Source organism: Trachinotus anak, unplaced genomic scaffold (genome assembly GCF_046630095.1).
Source record: "Trachinotus anak isolate AG129_WGS33_773 ecotype Australia unplaced genomic scaffold, CSIRO_AGI_Tana_v1 ptg000016l, whole genome shotgun sequence".
In the NCBI taxonomy this organism is placed as follows: Eukaryota; Metazoa; Chordata; class Actinopteri; order Carangiformes; family Carangidae; genus Trachinotus; species Trachinotus anak.
Window position 1 is genome coordinate 21597455 of NW_027273867.1, and position 18345 is coordinate 21615799.

The 18345-nt window shown below is 42.8% G+C and overlaps 1 protein-coding gene across 11 annotated transcripts in view; it reads left to right on the forward strand.

The window, feature by feature from the left end:
- The window catches only part of macf1a (microtubule actin crosslinking factor 1a), a 224626-nt gene that overhangs the window by 55137 nt on the left and 151144 nt on the right, over positions 1–18345 (forward strand). The window contains exon 1 of one of the 11 annotated variants that reach the window (XM_071501065.1): positions 7180–7784. The exons of the other annotated variants lie outside the window; for them this stretch is intronic. Within the exon in view, the coding sequence (XP_071357166.1) occupies positions 7730–7784 (55 nt within the window). The 5' untranslated portion in view covers positions 7180–7729. Of the gene's footprint in view, positions 1–7179; positions 7785–18345 lie in introns of those variants that run through there. 11 annotated transcript variants of the gene reach the window in all.

Genomic DNA, 18345 nt, shown 5'->3' on the forward strand with positions numbered 1-18345 from the left:
TTGAACTTTAATCTCTCTTTATTGTTTCTTCTCTCACCTGCTTCGGCGTCTCTCTCTCGCTCTCTCTCCATATTTTTGACAACATTATTTTCTCTCTTTGTTTCCTTCCCACTCGTCCCACTTACTCATTCATTCTGCTCTCTCTCAACTGCATTATCAACTCCATTTCAACTTCTCGCCCACCTCCCTTTCTCTCCAGCTCAGATATACAGACCTGTGTGTGTGTGTGTGTGTGTCACTGGTTTTATTTTAAACCACCTCTACATTCCCACCCACCTCTGGTCTGCCGGTCTGCACAGAGATGACTTGACAACAACATCACCTTGTTTGTGTTAGTATATTAGTATAAATATGTCTGAACTGTAACACTGGAAGTCAGTCGCACAAATGAAGCTCAGCAGTGAGACGACGTCAGTGCTGTTTATTTTCCTGCCTTTTCTGGAGGTTTGTGTTTCTCCTTGAATTTTGTGTGAGTGAAATCTCAGTGTGTGTGCGGCTCCTCTCTTTATTTGTTCAGTCATTGTGTTTTGCTGCTGGTGCTAGGTAATGTCAATGATCCACGGAGCAGATGTGGATCATTGACATTAAACCTTCCATTGGCCAAATATTGCGTCCTGCTTTCTTCCACTCTCCCCTCCGGCCTCCATTGTCGTTGTTAAAGAGACACAGCCATGGCCAGCAGTCAGTCGAGGTAATCAGCTGCACACACATTATGGAAACCTTTGTCTGCAGCTGTAATGGCTCGTGCACAAAATGTTCCTTCATGACAGTTTGCTCCTCCTTAGAGGCACTGGGCAGTTTAACACAGTTGACAATTCTGAGTCATTCAAGAAAGTCAAACAACCGACAGCAACAAATACAAATGTATTTAAATTTTATAGAATCAAATGTGGAAGAAGTAGAAGAAGCAGTAAAACAGGAGGTTCATCCCTGTAAAAACGTCTGATGAGCTCCAGCCTGCTGCTCCCAGCTGCAGCGCTGCTAATGGTTTGTGGGTGAACGTGTCGGGGCCTGTAGTGGATGTCTGGGTTATCATTGTTTTTAGCTCCTCCCTGCCTCTTTGTGTGTGTGTGTGTGTGTGTGTGTGTGTGTATTTGTGTTTGTGATTCATGTCAATGTAAGATTCCAGAGGGATTTAAGAAAATCATGGTGTATTTAAAAAGCAGCTTTATGTCGCACTGTGTCTTTGGTTCCACACACATCACAAGTGATAACATCACAGGGTTTCATTCATCGATAAAAACTGAACAGAACAGGAGGAAGGTAAATGCGTCACTCTGAAGACGTCCATCATCTTGATATTTTGTCTGAGTTTTTTATTCACATCCGTGGAGAGATCCTGGGATTTTGCATCATCGCCATAATGAGACCCCTGCTTTCTTCCTGTGTGACCCCTCCTCACCATCGTGGCAGGTTATTTCTGTGTTTACCTCCCTGTGAGCCTGTGTGTATAGTTTTTGTATCAGAGCGACTTTATGTTTTCTCCTCCGAGCGTTTTTATTTCCCCTCTCTGCATCACTTGACTTTTTCATATCTGTCTCGCCATCTGTCCAGGCCCCACCATTACTCATCCATCAGGCTTTCATTCTTTCTCTTATTGTCACTCTTCACCTCCGTTTTCTTTGACTCATTTATTCCATCAAGTAAGAACTGTCATTCACACTGAGTCAAAAACAAATCTCTTCTTTCTCTTAGTATTTTCTGTCTCTTTCTGTCGCTCTGTCCCTGTGATAAGTGTAGAAGACTGACTGCTGAACCCAGATTCAGTTCGGTTACATGCTCATCTCTCTTTGGTAATTCTCTCCATCTCTTGTTGTTATGCTCATCCCTCTCTTCTCATTATTTAAAGAAAGGATAAAATGTGTCTTAGACTGTTGACACACCTGGAATCTAAAATCGATCACATGACAAGAAAACTGATGTCCTGCATGTTCAGCTCATGCATGTGCACCAAAGTCTTTTCTCAGTTTTATTTGTTCCACTTCAGCTTCTGCTGCCACTGAGATGACCTCAGGTTTTTATTTACAGCATTTTGTCAGGGGTCATATACTACACAAAATCACACACAATAGAAACACACTCCACAGACACAGATAAGTCAGATCAGATACATTGCATCTTGCTCGTCCTTTCTGCTTTGCTGAACACATTATTGTTTTTCCTTGTTTTTCTTTATGATAAGTATCAGTGGTTATATTAAATATAGCTGCCAGGTTTGTTGCTTTATTGCAGTTTTTAGAAAGGGTCTTGAGTTCAGCTCTAGCTGTGATGAAGAGGTCTGGATTAACTGTGGCGTTCTTGAAGTCAGCAGATGCACTGATTTAACTGCAGCTTTATGTTTTGTGTGTCCAGTGTTTTTTCTATTTCTCGTCACTGTTCAGACGCTTTTCTTTTGAAGGTTTCCCGTACTGTCTGCGCTCGAGCTGACCTACATGCATCTGCAGAAATCTGTTTCTCTTTTTCCTCCCCTCCCCCCTCCATCCTCTGAGAAGAGGAGATGTATAGAGGTAGAGAGCCACTGGTCAGCTCTGTAGAAAGTCAGACTATCCTCAGCTGCTGACTGAGCTGTTGTTTCCCTTTCCTCCATTTCTCACTCAGTGAAGTTCAGTTTGTCTCTGTCTCTCGTGACAGAGCCCAGAACAGAGCGTAACAGCTCTCTCTCTGTGGTTTCCCAGATGAATGCGCCTTTGTTTCATCTGTGTGTGTCTGTACACTCCTAACTATCAGAGGGTTAGGAGGTGAAACAACTCTGGGCCTCTGACACATCACTGTCCATCCATCTATCCAACGAGTCACTTCCTCATCTTTTCCTCATTCTTCCTCTCCGCCTCTTCCTCGGCCACACTGAGCATCTTTACACACCTGGTCCTTTCCACTAAAGGAGCTCTTACTCAGATTTAGACCTCACTTCCCCCAGAGAGGCAATTTGTGTTGTTATGAAACACATCAAAAGATGAGAGACACTGCTGTCTGTCCTCCTGCTGCAGTTCCTCCTGATTTAGACAAAAAGAAAGAACAGATTCAGAAATATGCCAGAAGTGAAAAGTGCAGCAACATTTTCCTCTTTTCTCCATCTATGAGCCCGATGACGATGCATCTGGTGAAGCCACGAGCTGTCGGCATCTTTCCACCAATATAAACTGACCTGAGACTGTCAGGGTTTCATTATGCAGGTTGCAACAGCTTCTTGTCTTTTAAAATGTCAGTAGATGTGTCTGTGTACATGTAGCTGACAGTAATGAACAAAAGTTAATTGATTGACCTTTTGCATTAGTGATTATCAGCAGTGAAAATGTTTTTGATCAGTCAGACTGTTTGGAGAGAAATAATAAAAAATATAGAAAATCAATATGTTTTACTGTGACTTGTCCCACAGAGCTCAGCATTAGGTTAATATTTCACTGCAAGCATATTTCTTCTATAGCGTGTGTGTGTGTGTGTGTGTGTGTGTGTGTGTGTGTGTGTGTGTGTGTGTGTGTGTGTGTGTGTGTGTGTGTGTGTGTGTGTGTGTGTGTGTGTGTGTGTGTGTGTGTGTGTGTGTGCGTGCATGCCCGCCCCATCAGAGCTGACTGAACACCATCTCTGATGAGAGCTGCACACAGTTTCTGTTCAGCTGCGGAAACAGAAACTGCTCGGCATTTCAGATCATGTGTGTCACACAGAAGCAAATATCTGCTGAAACACACGATATATTTACACACATTGACTAAAACACAGTGTTGCAAGTGCACACTGGGATTTACAGCTTCAGTATCAAATGGAATAAAGCAGACAACCACAAATAAACTCACTCTAAACAATAAATTTTACTCCAGCTCTTAGTCCAGCTCCTGATCCTCCACTCCTCTAAATCCTCCTGTAGCAGAAACCAGCTCAGTGTGACTGTAGTTGATGAAGTGGTTGTCAGAGAATTATTTCATTACTTTGCTGGAAAGACCTCAGACCCATGTCTTGTGTTTGTTGAAGGTGAAATTATTTGAAGTGAAATTTGTAGTGAAACAGATGAAGTTAGCTGACGTCTGTTCTTCTGTCTTTACAGCTGAAAACATCAGTTCATGAATTAGCAGCAGGTTGACACACAGTTCACAAGTCAGATTATAGGGGTGTTTGGATTTGGAGGCTGTTATTCATTCTTCATTTCAAATCTAACCAGATTGTCTTTTTCTCTCTTCTCTTCCATGTTGCTGCTGCTGCTGTTCCTGCCGACTTTTTCCAACAAAGGTAAATCCATCAGTTTCTCCTCTCTACCTTCTCCGTATTCATCTTTTCTGAGGGTTTATTCTTTTATTTATTCTGTTCTCTGAAGTCCACTTCATGAAGGAGACACTACAGGACTTTAGCTGCTGTGTGTTTCTGTTGTTCTTAGTCAAACGTCAAGTGTGTTGCCAGGCCTCAGGCCTTTTTAAGCCCGAGGAACGAGTGTAAAAGGTGGAAAAACACACCAGCAACTGGCTGCTGTCCTGTCGCTATGGTTACCAGTCACACCACCGCCTCCTCTGGCCCGGTGTGTGACGATAGGCTGAGGAAAGTGTGTGTGTGAATAAGTGTTCCTCTGTGTGTGCGCAGTGTGTCCAGGGTTGGCTTTGATGCAGCGGGCAGTTTTTGACAGGGTCATGTGAAAGAGACGACTCCCAGGGGAGCGTTCAGGATCGCTGAACGGTTTTCAACATTTTCTGTCAGGATTTCTTCACTTAAAAGAGTTGTTGAATAGAGCGTGTTGGCTTTGAACTGTTCCGCTTCTTTGTCTGCTCAGGAGTTTTGAGATGTGTGTGAAAGATGTTTTTAGCTTTTAAATGCATTGCACAGGAAAAACAATGTTTTTTTTCATTGTGTGTGTGTTTGTGTGCATGTGTGTCAGTCCAAGTTTTTTTCTCTAAAGTGTCGTTGGTGTATGAGGACACAAATTAATGTCGGCAAGCTGGCAGCCGTCAACCTTTGAACTGTGTGGGTCAGGCACACCTGATGTGTCTGTCCTCCGATCGATCCTGCAGCCAGCGAGCCGCTCAGCCAAGCTTCCAGCTGTCTGTGCACAAATGCTGAGAAATGTTTGGATGTGTGATGTTACATTTTCTGTTTGGGTGGAAAGTGAGTTTGTTGTGTCTGTGACAAAGAGAGACCGGGAGGTGGAGAAAACTGAAATCTGAGAGGTTCATTTCAAGGAAATTGGCCCTTGGTAAAGAACACTTTGTTACCTGTGGGGGCAGGTATTTGTGGAGCGTTTCACATCTATTTTAATCACTTCACTCTGTACGTGGCAGCACAGGTGGAGCTCACAGCGCTGTGCAAAAGTGAAATAAAACAGGATTTAAAAAGAATATAGATTAACATGGACTGATAAATAAAAGAATACACTTTCAGATTAAACGATGAACCAGATGAAGGATGTGAAACTTCTTTTGTTTACCAATCTAATCTAATCTAATCTACTAATCTAATCTACTAATCTAATCTACAATCTTACTTTATGTAACTATGAGTCATTTCCATGGTTTTAAACAACAAAGACTGGTTCATCTGTCAACTATCATCCTGGCACATCGTCCTTGCAACTTTTCTTTTACTATTTTATTGATTCTGAGAAGATCATAGTGTTGATTTAACAGAGGAATGCTGAACTAATACTGCAGGTTTATTTGTAGTCATTTGTTTTGTTTTTGATTAATCATTTAGTCTGTGAAACCTTCCTCCTCAGTCTGACTGAGAACACAAAGAGATCATTTAGACAGGTACAGGCTAATGAAGAAAAACTCGCCCCCAGTAACAACATGTTGATCCTCGAAGCAGCAAACATTGTGTCATGATAAAAGATAGATATTGTATTATTCAACATGATTCACTAATTCAGTGTCGGTTGCTGTTTTAGCTGATTTCCTGCTGTACCAGTTTCTGTTTCCTGTTAAACGCGCATCAGACCAAAACCACGATCCTGGACTCGACATGAAATCTCGAGCTGCTTCTCTCTCCCCTGAGATCTTCAGGTTCCTGTGGCCTGGTGTGACCTGCGCCATGAAGTCTGTCTCCTTCTTTACATCCTCTTATAAACACACTTATTATAATATGTGGATGGAGACAGTCAGTGCCGCTGCTTTTCTTCCACACTCAACGTTTCTTACAAGTGGCCCTGAAGTACAGGAAGCCTTTAGAGGTATTTGGAGTAAAGCTGGTGGTTGCTATGGCACTAGACCTCATCTGGCCTAATCTGCCCCCTTGTCTATGTGTGTGTGGTTGTGTTGCTGCACAAAGTTGTTACATGTGAAAAACCAGGTAATTATTACCATGAGGTGTTTACCTTTTTGTGAGGCAGAAAGACAGAAAGAGCTGATGTGTTCAGATGGACGGAGGGAGGACAGAGAGGACGGAAGGACTTTATTTATTTATTTATCATATATTAAAGTTTCAGGCATTCTGATGGTGACAATGCTGAAATGATGAGGGCAATAACTGATCAGTCTGTTGGTTTAAATGTGAAACGTTTTCTGGTCACAGCCTCTGAAGTGTGAAGATTTGCTCTTGTTACATCTTCTCTATCATCATAAATCCAGTTTGAAGTTTCAGTTTGTCTGACAAAAGAAAATCATAACCTTGGTCTGTGTGGAATCGTTATGGGAATTTCATTAAATTTTCTGATATATTACTCCTTTAGTTGTAAAGATAATAAAGAGATGAATCATTGAAACCCACGTGGTCTTCAGGAGATTAGAAAACAAACTTTTAATTCTCTGAAGATTTTAAATGTGATGCATTTACATTTACTGTGTATATACTCTTCAGGTGCCATCCTCCAGTTTACTTGACTCTCTACCAGAACGTCAGACTCTAACTCACAGTAGTAACCACGAGGCTTAGTGACAGACGAGTGCAGAGGCGACATTAGTACAGAAACACGTGTGAAATGATAGAGGGAGCAAGGCTGTGCAGTAAAATTATGAAAAGAGAGGGAAGTGGGTGTGTGGGAGCCCGCGTCTCATGTCCTGCTCTGTAATCTGCTGCAGTATGTTGATCCAGCAGCTGAAAGTCACACTTAAAGGACACAATGTGCAGCGGGTTGAATGACAAATGTGTGTCAGTCAAACATTCATGCATCGACTCCAGCGCCAACATACCACGCTGCTCTGAAGAGAAAAAAAAAAAAAAAGCACAGCTGAGCTGAGTAATAAAAACACGCCTCCTTCTTTTTTCAGTTTTCCTTCTTAGACACACACACACACACACACACTCAATGTAGACACAAGTCAAACACATGTTTCTGGCTCTGGAAGTGACATCACCCGCCTTGTGGTCAAAGTCCAGTTCCTCTATCCGGCTTAGAGCGAACACACTGCCGCACTCTGCTTGAGCTGCTGTAACCAGCGACACACGCTCGGCGAGGAGACGACAGGACTGGTGGAAGAAGAAAAGAAGCGAGTGAGAGAGGAGGGATTATCTGCTTGATTAAGGATGGCTCCTCTTTGACAGCCTGGATCCTGCGGGCCGCACAGATCAACTGCAGCCTCCACCCTCTCCCTCCTGCTCCCGTCTTTCCTCCTCTGTTTGTTCTCACCTTTTCTCACCACCTCACCTGCATTCATTTGCTTGAGGTTCCTCGATCACTTCTCCCCTCCCTTCTCCCTTTGCTAACATTTCCCACCAGTTTCCTGTACTTGTACTTGACTTCTTTAAATCATTTCTGTCTTCGGTCATTTCTCCGTCTCTCTCTCTCCCTCATCTGTCTTTCCTCTGGGAGGGAGGGATGAGCTCCACGGCTGCTTACAGGCAGTTCCTCCAGGGTCTGGAGGAGAAAAGAGGTTGGTGCCCCCTTCAGCCTTCTCACCTGTCGTATAAAAACAACAACTAGACACTTGAATGTTTTCAGGGACTCGTTGTGCTTTAATGAGGCTGTTGTGATGTGGTCGTGATCTGATGGGACCAGAGTCTCTTCTTGTGTTACCTCTGTTCAGAGGATTGAGGTGCAATTCAGCAGAATGACGTGTTGCGGGTGTGGATGGCATTGGCCTCTAAACAGATGTCTTACCTGCTCTCCAGTCATCTTTGTGCAGCTGGATAGGACAGTACGTTGTATTAAATGAGTCCAGAAACAATGTTCAGTTTCACTCAGTTTGCTGGTTTAAATCTGGGCTGGAAATTGAATTGGAAATGTTCTCACTCCCACACTGTGAGGTTCCTGATCTTCGATGTGTGACATGTATGAAAAGCTTAAAGTTAGCGGTGTCGTCTGCTGACTGGTAGCAGGAGAAACTGTTCCCTCTCATGGTTTACACTGAGGTCAGCTGCACCTGCAGTGTATGTGTGTCTGTGTGTTGACACACTCAGCCGCTGTAGGGTACACAGATAAGATGTGGGTCAGTAGAAGGACGAGCGGCACTGATGTCTGCTGCCACCCTGACTGTGTTCTCCACATTCTGGGGTCCTCATCAACATTTATCTAACGGCCCTAAGCGCTAAACTAGCTTCAGAGGCTAATTTTCAGGTGCTGCTGATTGTTTATGCTGTTGGCGTCAAGGTGTCAAGACGCGTCTTTACTTTGTGTCAACAGTGACACATGACACTAAGAGGCAGTGGCAAGAAGTCAGACACACACACACACACACACACACACACACACACACACACAGGAGACGGGACAGGATGGTTTGTTTGAGTGTCAGCTGACACCGGCCGGGATGCTTCACTTCAGCAGCTGTTATCACAACAGTTAGCTGAGCATGGCATAAACCAGGCTGCTTCTGGCCGGAGTCGAGTTCTTCCTGAAATATTTCTCTTCTTAATACTTAAGATATGTTGTACATGTTTTACTGATGGCACAAGCACCAATTTATGTTTTATATATACACCAGTGTTTTGTGTATTTGACTCTCAGTTAAAATTCTCAGTACTTCCGACAAAGTACTCAGAAAAAGTAGTTCACACTACTTCATGTTCATGTTTTTTCCGCCTTGATACTCTGTGGATTTTGGGAACAGACTGTTTGAGAGAGAGACGTGTGTCTGAGCTTGTAGGAGCTTTAAAACAGGAGTTAAACCGTGAACATGTATGTGAGATCAGAGCTGGGTGGTGGTGTGAGCTGCACCGCTGTGTGAATATGATTTATGTAGTAACCTTTTAAAGCCTGGAGTTAAACTTATTATCAATTATTAATATACTTTACAGTGGTGGTGGTGGTGGAACACAGTGCTCCAGGTTCAGGATTTGGTTTGGGGTGAAACTTTTGCATCTTTTTGATTCTGTGAAGTCTTCTCTCTCGACAGTGACTGTGGGTCATGTCTTTCCACAGCTGGACAACAACCAGTGTCAGTCGCTGATGCAAAGATATCTCATGTTGCCTTTTTGCTTTTTCCTGCGCTACTTGTGTCGGAGTCAGTGTACATGTTCAAACATTCTTTATATTTGCAGACATGTTTCATTTTGAAGAAAAAAACATGTTGTCTGCATCAGGATCTCTGCACAGTTTGCAGACAGTCGTACTCCTCCAGCTTTTAAAGTCCAGATGTCTGGACTCTTGTTGGACACCTGTTTTCTAACAACTGCTGCATCTTGTGGTTTCCTTTGTTGTCCTTTCTGCTACTTCACCCACCTTCTCTTGGCCTGTAAATGTGCACTGTTTTTACATAAAGGAGGGGGTTGCCCGCTAATTAGCTAACATGCAGCTAACTGTGGTGGAGTTCTTGTTGCTCATAATGTGGCAACATAATGAAAATCAATTTGATAATGGGACACGGAGCTGACGAGCCTGTCTCATGGCTCACTGCCCACTCAGAAACCTGTCTCCAGTCCTGATCTCCAAACACAGACCCCCCCTCGTCTTTTATCATGGACTTTTACACGGCCATGGCTACACCTGCTGCTACTTGTGGTTTGGTGATATTATGTGGCGCATCCCCCCCACACCCCCTCACTCCTTTAACAGCTGCTCTGTCTGAGGCTTTACAGCCGTAGATGTCAGGGTGGGTTAGAATCACCTCCGATCTCCTTTAACCCCTTAAATTACAGTTGAGGCTAAACTCTTTAACCACTTTTAAAGCCAGAGGGGAAATGTAATCATCACCAATGTAATTAATTTATCCAACAGTGGATCGAATGGGCTTAAGTACCAACAACTTTTGTGAATTAAAGAATTATGCGAGGATGTAGTAGGAGCTAAAAACCAACTAAGTTGTCCGTCTTTGATCTGACTGCTGTCGGCTGTTTGTTTGATTTTTAGTGATTGTGGAGTTGTAGGGAGAATATTTTGGATTAAAAACACCCAGACTGGGCGACCCGATAGCCGAGGGGTTAGAGCGTGTACCTCTCAGCGGTTTAGTGGCCAGTACGACACCTGACTCTTTCCTGCATATAATTTCCCCCTCTCTCTGCCCACTTCCTGTCACTCAATGTCCTATCGAATAAAGGCAAAATGGCCAGAAAATATCTTACAGAAAAGTAAAACCCACCCAGACTGGAGTTATATGAGGCGCCCACACAACGGAAATGTGCACAGAAGTCTTAGTTTTCCAGTTGGTGTGGAATTAGAATGAACTTGTACTGTTGACTCTGATGTTGTTGTGTTGTCTGCCTCATGGTACAAAGACTCAGGCCTGTCTCTGTCCGACCACCCATGAGGCTGCATCCCCTCTGCCATCTGTACCCACTCACCTCTCCTTGTCCCTACACTCGACCTCACTGAGGAGACCAGGAACATGTTTTTCCCCAGAAAAGAGACGACAAGTGTCCCTCTCCTGGCTCTCCATTGTCTCTGGCTGTGTTTAACTGCAGTCACCTGCCACAGCAGATGGATGGCTCAACGAATAGCTGTGTGACAGAGCAAGAGAAGGTGTGTGAGTGGGTTTGAGGCCGCGGCTGTCAGAGGAGTTTGGTCACGGTTTGTTTAAGGCGGAGTAGCTATCAGCTTCTATTCTTATCTCATGTTCTCACTCTCTACCTGTTGGCTGAGGTCACATGACCTGAGCTGCAGCCTCACGTGATAGACTCATGTTGGGCTTGTTTATCTGTGTGTGTGTGTGTGTGTGTGTGCGCGCTTCACCTCTCTATAGGGGCTTGTTTCTGTGTACCTTTGTGATTCTGTGTCAGGCCAGATTTGTGTCAATGCCCCCAGTGCAAACAGCAGGGTTGTGTTTTCACGTTCATGAACCAGTGACCAATGTTCTCAACAATGAAATATTAATTCCTCAGTTTATCCCTTATTCTCACTGCACATTTAAACCAGCACTGATGAACCATGTTCGCCAGGAAATTAATCAAACAACCTTTATGATTCAAATTAATCCTCCAAGTGAAGTTCCACTGGTTAGAAATGAGGCTTTTCTGTTCCATATTATTGCAAATTGAATATTTTTTATTTTTTTTTTATTTATATTTTATTTGTTTTGGACTCTTACTTGGACTAAACACATTGTGTGAAGACTAAATCTTAGATTCTTTGAACTTTTTTGAGAACCTTTGCTTTCAGTTGTCTAATATTTGATATAATTTGATTAATCACACAATCATTTCATTCATGTTTGAGGTACTGACCACCTCTATTTGTCTGTGTTCTATTCTTTGACTTATGAATGGAGAGGATGGTGTGTGTGTGTGTCACTCTGACTCAGCCATTAGGGAGGTGTATATTTGCTCATTATTTGTGCGTTTCCTATGCAACTCAGTGTTTCTGTCGCCACTTATAGCCACTGTGACAACACCCAGTCTAGAATCACTCAGTATTACTCTCTTTATAGACTGACAAAAGCAGGTACAGATTGATATATATATATATATATATATATATATATATATATATATATATATACTGTTTTGAATATGTTTTTAAGCTTTTGAGGAACCTTAAACTCACAGATTTTTAATGTGGCAGTCTGTAGTAGAAAGTTAAGGCCCTAACGTTTGCAGTGTTGGTGCCTAATATTCATTATTCCTTCCTCTTTTGTTGCTATTTTGGTAAATTCCAAGCATAGTCTGGTTTAAGATAACTGAGCACAGGCTGCAGTTTCTTGTATGAATGTAACTCACGGCGGCCAAGTGGTTCGAGTGACCGAAACGCTGTCTGGCAAGAGTAGGAGGTGTTTGAGTCCAACCTGGAGTTTGTTCCTGCCGTGGGGAGGAGGTGGTAGTGGACCAGACCCTCAGCCAGTACTACAGCCACAGACAGGAGGCCTTTGTTTCAGCAGCTCACAGCAGCTGCTCCCAGGCAGAGAGAACGGTGAAAAGCTGCTCACTTTCTCATAATCCAGTCATATGAGTGGTTTTTGACTTTAACATTAAGTCTATTGTGGTCTCTGCTGTCGTGAGTTTGTCTTTTGTCGACACAGTCCTGGGTATAAAGTTGTTTTTGAATTGGATTACCTTGGATTGAAGGGATGAATGTGTGGATTATAAATGCCTTTTTTTTTAACTCGATGCAAAACATCTGAAGGTTTGAAAACACGTTTTGTAAATGAAGGTGTGATGTGAATATGTCGATGACGTCTGAGTGTGATCACACTGAAGTGAGAGGGAGGCGCCGGCACATGTGTGTGTGTTTCCAGGATAAAGAATAGGGATTTGTGACATCAGGTTGGTGCAAAGTGTGTAAACTAATCACCTTGTTTGGATGAGACGGGCGGGACAGCTGGTGGATGAGCAAGTGTGTGTTCGGAGATGATCGAGAAGAACACAGCAGGTAGATGAGAAGGTGAATGAGTGTAAGAGAGTGTGTGTGTGTGTGTGTGTCTTGGCAGTTAATTTGGGTCACTTAGCCTTGACTTCTCATTCCCCACCGACATTTTAATCCACCAGGCTAACTCTGCTAAGTGTAAATCCCTTCACAATAAACCTGCGCTGTTACACAACGAGACGAGCTCCACACACCAGCTCCACACGTTTTATCTTCAAACATTACATACATGTCTCTAATCCTCTTAACCATACTCACCGTTACGCCCACACAGCTGTAATGATTAGTTGATTAATCAGTTACTCAATAGAATATTAATCAGTAACTATTTTGATAATTGAATAATCGTTATCATTTTCAAAACATTGATGCCAAAAAAAAAAAGTTCAGTGTGCAGTTTCTCAAATGTGAGGATTTGATGCTTTTCTTTGTCTATTTTCTGGCATTTCATAGACAAAATTGAAAAAATAATTAGTACATTAATCAGTAATGAAAATAATCATTAGTTGCAGCCCAGGTTTAATGTGTTGCTCAATCAATGATTGTTGAATTGTTGAATGCGTCAGGTTGAGTTTTGTTTTTTGATGAATTTTTTTAGTTTATAAAATGTTACATAACAGTAAAGAATAACCCATCACGGTGACCTGGAGCCTAATGCGAAGTCTTCAGGTTGATTAGTGTTGTTTGACCAACAGTCTAGAACAGGTTTAATTCACTGAGATATCAAACACAGGAAAGCAGCTGAAATCCTCACAGAAGAGAAGCTGAAACCAGCTAGTGAAATATTTTCCTGTCCATCATCTGATCGATCCATCAATTATTTTCTCAGCCGTAGTTTGATGCCCTCCTACACACACAAAAAGAATAGTACGCAGCTCAACACACACCTCTCCCACTCACACATCATACACCTCTTTTCACCTCGTCTGCCACCGTACTCCGAGGCCGGCGGTCTTAACCTCACATGGTCTGCATATTTAATCGGAGACGCAAACGAGCCCACTGCTAACATCCTCCTGGTTCAGCTGTCAGAGGATAATGTTGGTCTGTCTCGCTCCCATTTTCTGAGTTCTGTTCCAGCGTCTGCGTCCGAGTCCCGAGCGAAACCACAACACCCTAAATAGGCATAAAACACTCAAATCCGACTGCTATCACCATCGCAGTGAACTCAGTGGTTTGTGTGGATACTCTGCTGGCTGCACACCACATATTTTATCTGGAGTAATTTATGCAGAAAAAACAATATCTTGACTTTAATGCCTCAATTACTATTAATGGCTTCAGCAGATTCTGGAGGTGAAAGCCCTGCATGAGTTCAGCTTCCAAAATATCTGGAAATAACTGAGAAATAACTGAGTCAGCATTTGAAGAACATGAGTGAAGAAGCCGCTGTTGGAGACAGGCATTCTGGGATTTTGTGTTTGTGGTCGGGCACAATTAGTGCAGCCAAGGTGTCATGCTCTGTTATTGATTATTAGGTAATTGGGCGGCACTTTTTTTTATTTTCCTAATAATGTTCTAGCTGCACCACCGGACCCACTACTGTCTTACAGGAACTAAAGTACTAAAAATCACTGTTGCCTCAAGCTACATTAGCTTTTAGCTAATGCTAGAAGCAGTGAGCTCATTATACTCAGAACCAAAGAAACAATGACTCCAGACCTGCTTAGGTCTGGAGTCATTGTTTCATTGCACCTGAACTCTAAAGGCCTGTTAATACAGATCATTAGTTGTGACTGGTGCTGAAAAAAACAAAACCAGCAGAAGCTTTACATTGTTTTGTGTCACGAGCAGACGAGTGGCCCGTCTGAACTTCAGAGCCTGTTGATCATGTTACATAAACGTCTGGAGGTTGTTTGTTTCCACGTTAAAGTGAGAGCGGGCGCCAGGTTTAGGCAGAGGAGGAGTTGGTGTGGGAGCAAAACAGGTAAAAACCAAACCTGGCACCTTCTTCAGAACTGTTATGAAAAGAGTTTAGAAAAATATCAAATTTCTCCTTCTTGATTGTAACATACACACAACTGTCTTCCTGTCACACTACTACAACATTACAACATGGCCTCGATCTCAGTGGGACTGACCTAGATAGAAGAAGGTGGAGTCATTAGAACAGACAGTGATTAACCCATCATCTTTACTGTCACATCCTCTGCAAAGTGTCACTCTGTCCCAGTGTTTCTAACAGCAGAGAACTGACCTGAGAACTGAAGCAGTTATTATGTTATTATGATATTTAAGGTCATCATCGTCCATTATATCTGACTTCAGCATCAAACCTTCTGACAAATGAGACGATCGCATGAGGCAAATCAGGCAGAACCGCTCCACCACTCAAACACGACCGCACTATTTTATGTGAATCACTGCAGTTGAAGGAGCAATGATATATTCAGTCACACAGTAATATTCATTATACTTTTCTCAATATGCTGTTCTTTTAAAATATCTTTCAGTAGCTGTGACCTGAGAGAAAAATAAGTCTGAATGGATGCATCTATTCACACTAATAAAAGTTTTTTTTTGTGGGGCTGAATAGTTGAAGGAGAAATGTGTGATTTGTGTGTCAGCGTGTGAAGAAGTGGTTGCGCAGACAGATGTGTCAAAGGGATGATTTTACAAAAGCACAAACACATTTCAGCTCCTGCCACAAACACAAACAGAAATCAAACACACTCATTGTCCACTGAAAACATCTGTAACTGCCAGTCATTGAAAATGTCTTAAAATACAAACATGAAATGTAGAAAATGAGGTTTTAATGTGTGTTTGATGTGTTAACACTGACTGTACATCTCTGCTTTGCTTGATGTCATATCTGAAAGAGCAAAAGAAGGAGACAGTGAGAAAAACACAAATAACAATGTGATAATTCTGTGAATATGTGAGTGGAATCTGCTGCCAAGCATCCCGAAGCTGAGGGACGCACTTCAGCAGCATCAACACGGACACATCAACATCTCAGTTTCTGCTGGTGGGCGGATGGTGTCTCCAGCTTCTGGGTCACCCTGCCGTCCACTGACAAACACACACAGACACACACAGACATGTTTTCAGTAGCAGGCATCCAGATGTGTTGAGCATGATAAGCCTTCCCTCGTGTTTATCAGTGTTAGCCCAGCTGGGTGTGGCCTCGCGTCGCCTCTCTGGCAGAGCTGAACCGTTGTAAACTTATATTAGTATCGTTGCATGACTGCCCCTCAGAGCCCCTCAGTGCTGCTGGTGGGGCTGTAGCACTGTAGCGCCCCCCATAGGATAGATTTATTGATAAGTTGTAGCATGAGTTATGGGGTGTTTTATATGACCTCGTACTTCTGTGACAGTGCAACCAGACAAATCAGCATCTTTCAGGTCTGTCCCAGGGGACGTGGCAATAAAGCCTCCACATGTTGTTCTTAGGAACATTTTGTTAACACCTTATCACCACCTCTTCCTGTTTTACACACACTATCCTGGTAGTTTTGACTCTCCAACCGCAACCTTCTTCCTGCTCTGACAGGACTATAATCACACAGCATAGAGCACATTTTGTGCATGTAATTACTGTGTGTGAGTGTGAGAATGTGGGCGAGGGAACAAGGCGGTGAAAAGGCCGAGGTGAAAAGGAGAGGAGGAGCAGAGGGAAGAGAAGACTGGAGGGAAATAAAGCCAGCGTTGAGGGAGATAAGTGGATTTAGTTGTTTGGGGGAGGAGTGAAGCAGCACAGCAGCGTTGTGGTTCAAAAGAGTTGCCACCTGTTGTCACTTTACCCTGGAGCAAAACACCAAACCCTCGTCTGCAAATTCAAAACGCAAACACAATAAATCTAATTTATACTGGTTTCTAGAAGAAACATTAAGAGGTGAATATAACAAGTTCAAAACCCTGCATCCTTCCTGCAGAGAGTTCATTTATCTAAGGGAATATTCACTTTAAAGTGAAGTTTTCTTGCTGAGAGTTCGATGAGAAGATCAACACTTCATAGCATAAAGACGCTTCAGTTTTTGTACAGATTAAACAAACAGGATGTAACATGTTAATTCTGGAAGGTGGATTGTGATACCTGTGGACAGAGCTGTTTCCAGTCTTAAGCTAAGCTAACTGGGCCTCTGGCTGTCACTTCAAATTCACCGTTCAGGTGAGACGTCCTCGTTAATTCTCTGAAAGAAAGCAAGTCAGCAAAATTCCCAAAATGTCAAACTATTCATTTAAACAAGTCAAGACAAGGAAGGAGTTTTGGTTACGTCCCTGAACTGGATTGACAAGCTTGTACCTCCTGTCAGTTTACACCCAACTTCTTCTTATCATTTCCATCTAATGAATCTGCTTGATGAACAATGTACCTGAGCCTTCATCGACACCCCCCTGCTTTAACCTGCTTCTCGTTCAAGGCTTGAAATCCCCCTGAGTGGAGCCATGATAGGGAACTTAAAGGTCGAGGAGAGTGATTCAAAATGTCACAGCACTTCAGCCTCAGTTCACTGTGACACCTCTGAGTTTCAGCGTGTTTCCTCTCTCGACTGTCTGCTGGCAGCAGCGTCCACAGTTTGGTGTTTTGTGTCCGACTTCTGCTGCAGGTCCGTGATGTTCCGCTGAAGGAATGAAGCTGATCTCAGCACCAGTCAACATTTTTACGCTCTGCAGTCAAGTTATTGTGGAGCTGGTTGTTAAGTTCATCCTTCTGTGACTAAGATGTTTTTGGGAAACGTTACCGGGGTCAGCGTTGTTCCTCAGTTCTGTTGTTTGCAGTTATTTTGTTTGCATACATATAATTCATGATTTAGTTTCCTAGGGTGAATGGAGTTTGGCTTTAATTGACTTGTTGTCTCTGTGCAGTGGTAGGCCCTTTGTCCTTGCTCCCTCCTGAACACTATTGCTTTATCAACCTGCATAATGCCGGCCACTTATCTGTTATCTGGCCCCTCACATGGGTGTTTAAATGCAATTATAGCTTAACGTTTATCCAACATTCACATGGTCTGACTTGTGTGTGTGTGTGTGTGTGAGGGACTCCATGCAGGTGTGTGTATGTCCTTCTCAGCCTGTGTCTGTGTGTTATGACTGAATGCAAAGTTCACTGACTAAACTAATTATGATGCAGCTGTGGAGCTGTAGAATCAGAATGAACATTTTCTGTATTAAAGGGCATAATTTATATCGGGGGATAATTTTTACTAAGTAATGTGCAGTGATTTCGAGCTGAACAAAACCAGCGTTTTGATCCTTCCCTTGAAAACCAGTCTCTCAGCCACGGAAGTGCTTGATAAGACTCACTCGTCAAAACAGTTTGTCGTGTTAATGATTTATGACGTCTGGAAATGGAAATGAGAGGCGGAATAGATGAGGGTTTATTTTTAGACCTCTTGAATTTGAGTTCAGATCCTATGGCCAGGACAACAGACGAAGGTCTGAGGCCTATAAATTTCATTAAATAATAAGATGTTGTCTTTTCCAGTCAGTGTGATGCAGTTGTGTTAAACGGACATTTCGCACAAGAGCTACAAAGAAAACAAGTCAGAACCAAATCTTTCGTCTTTCTGCTCCTGCAGCTTGGGACAGTCGCTTATTTATAGCTACAACTATAATGATTAAATATACTTGGTCTCCCTGTTAACTGAATTAACAACTCTTTTTTTTTTTTACTTTATTTTACATGGAATAACAAAACAACTGGAACTGCAACATACAACTGAGCACAAGCACTGGATGCAATGTGTTTAGTGTTT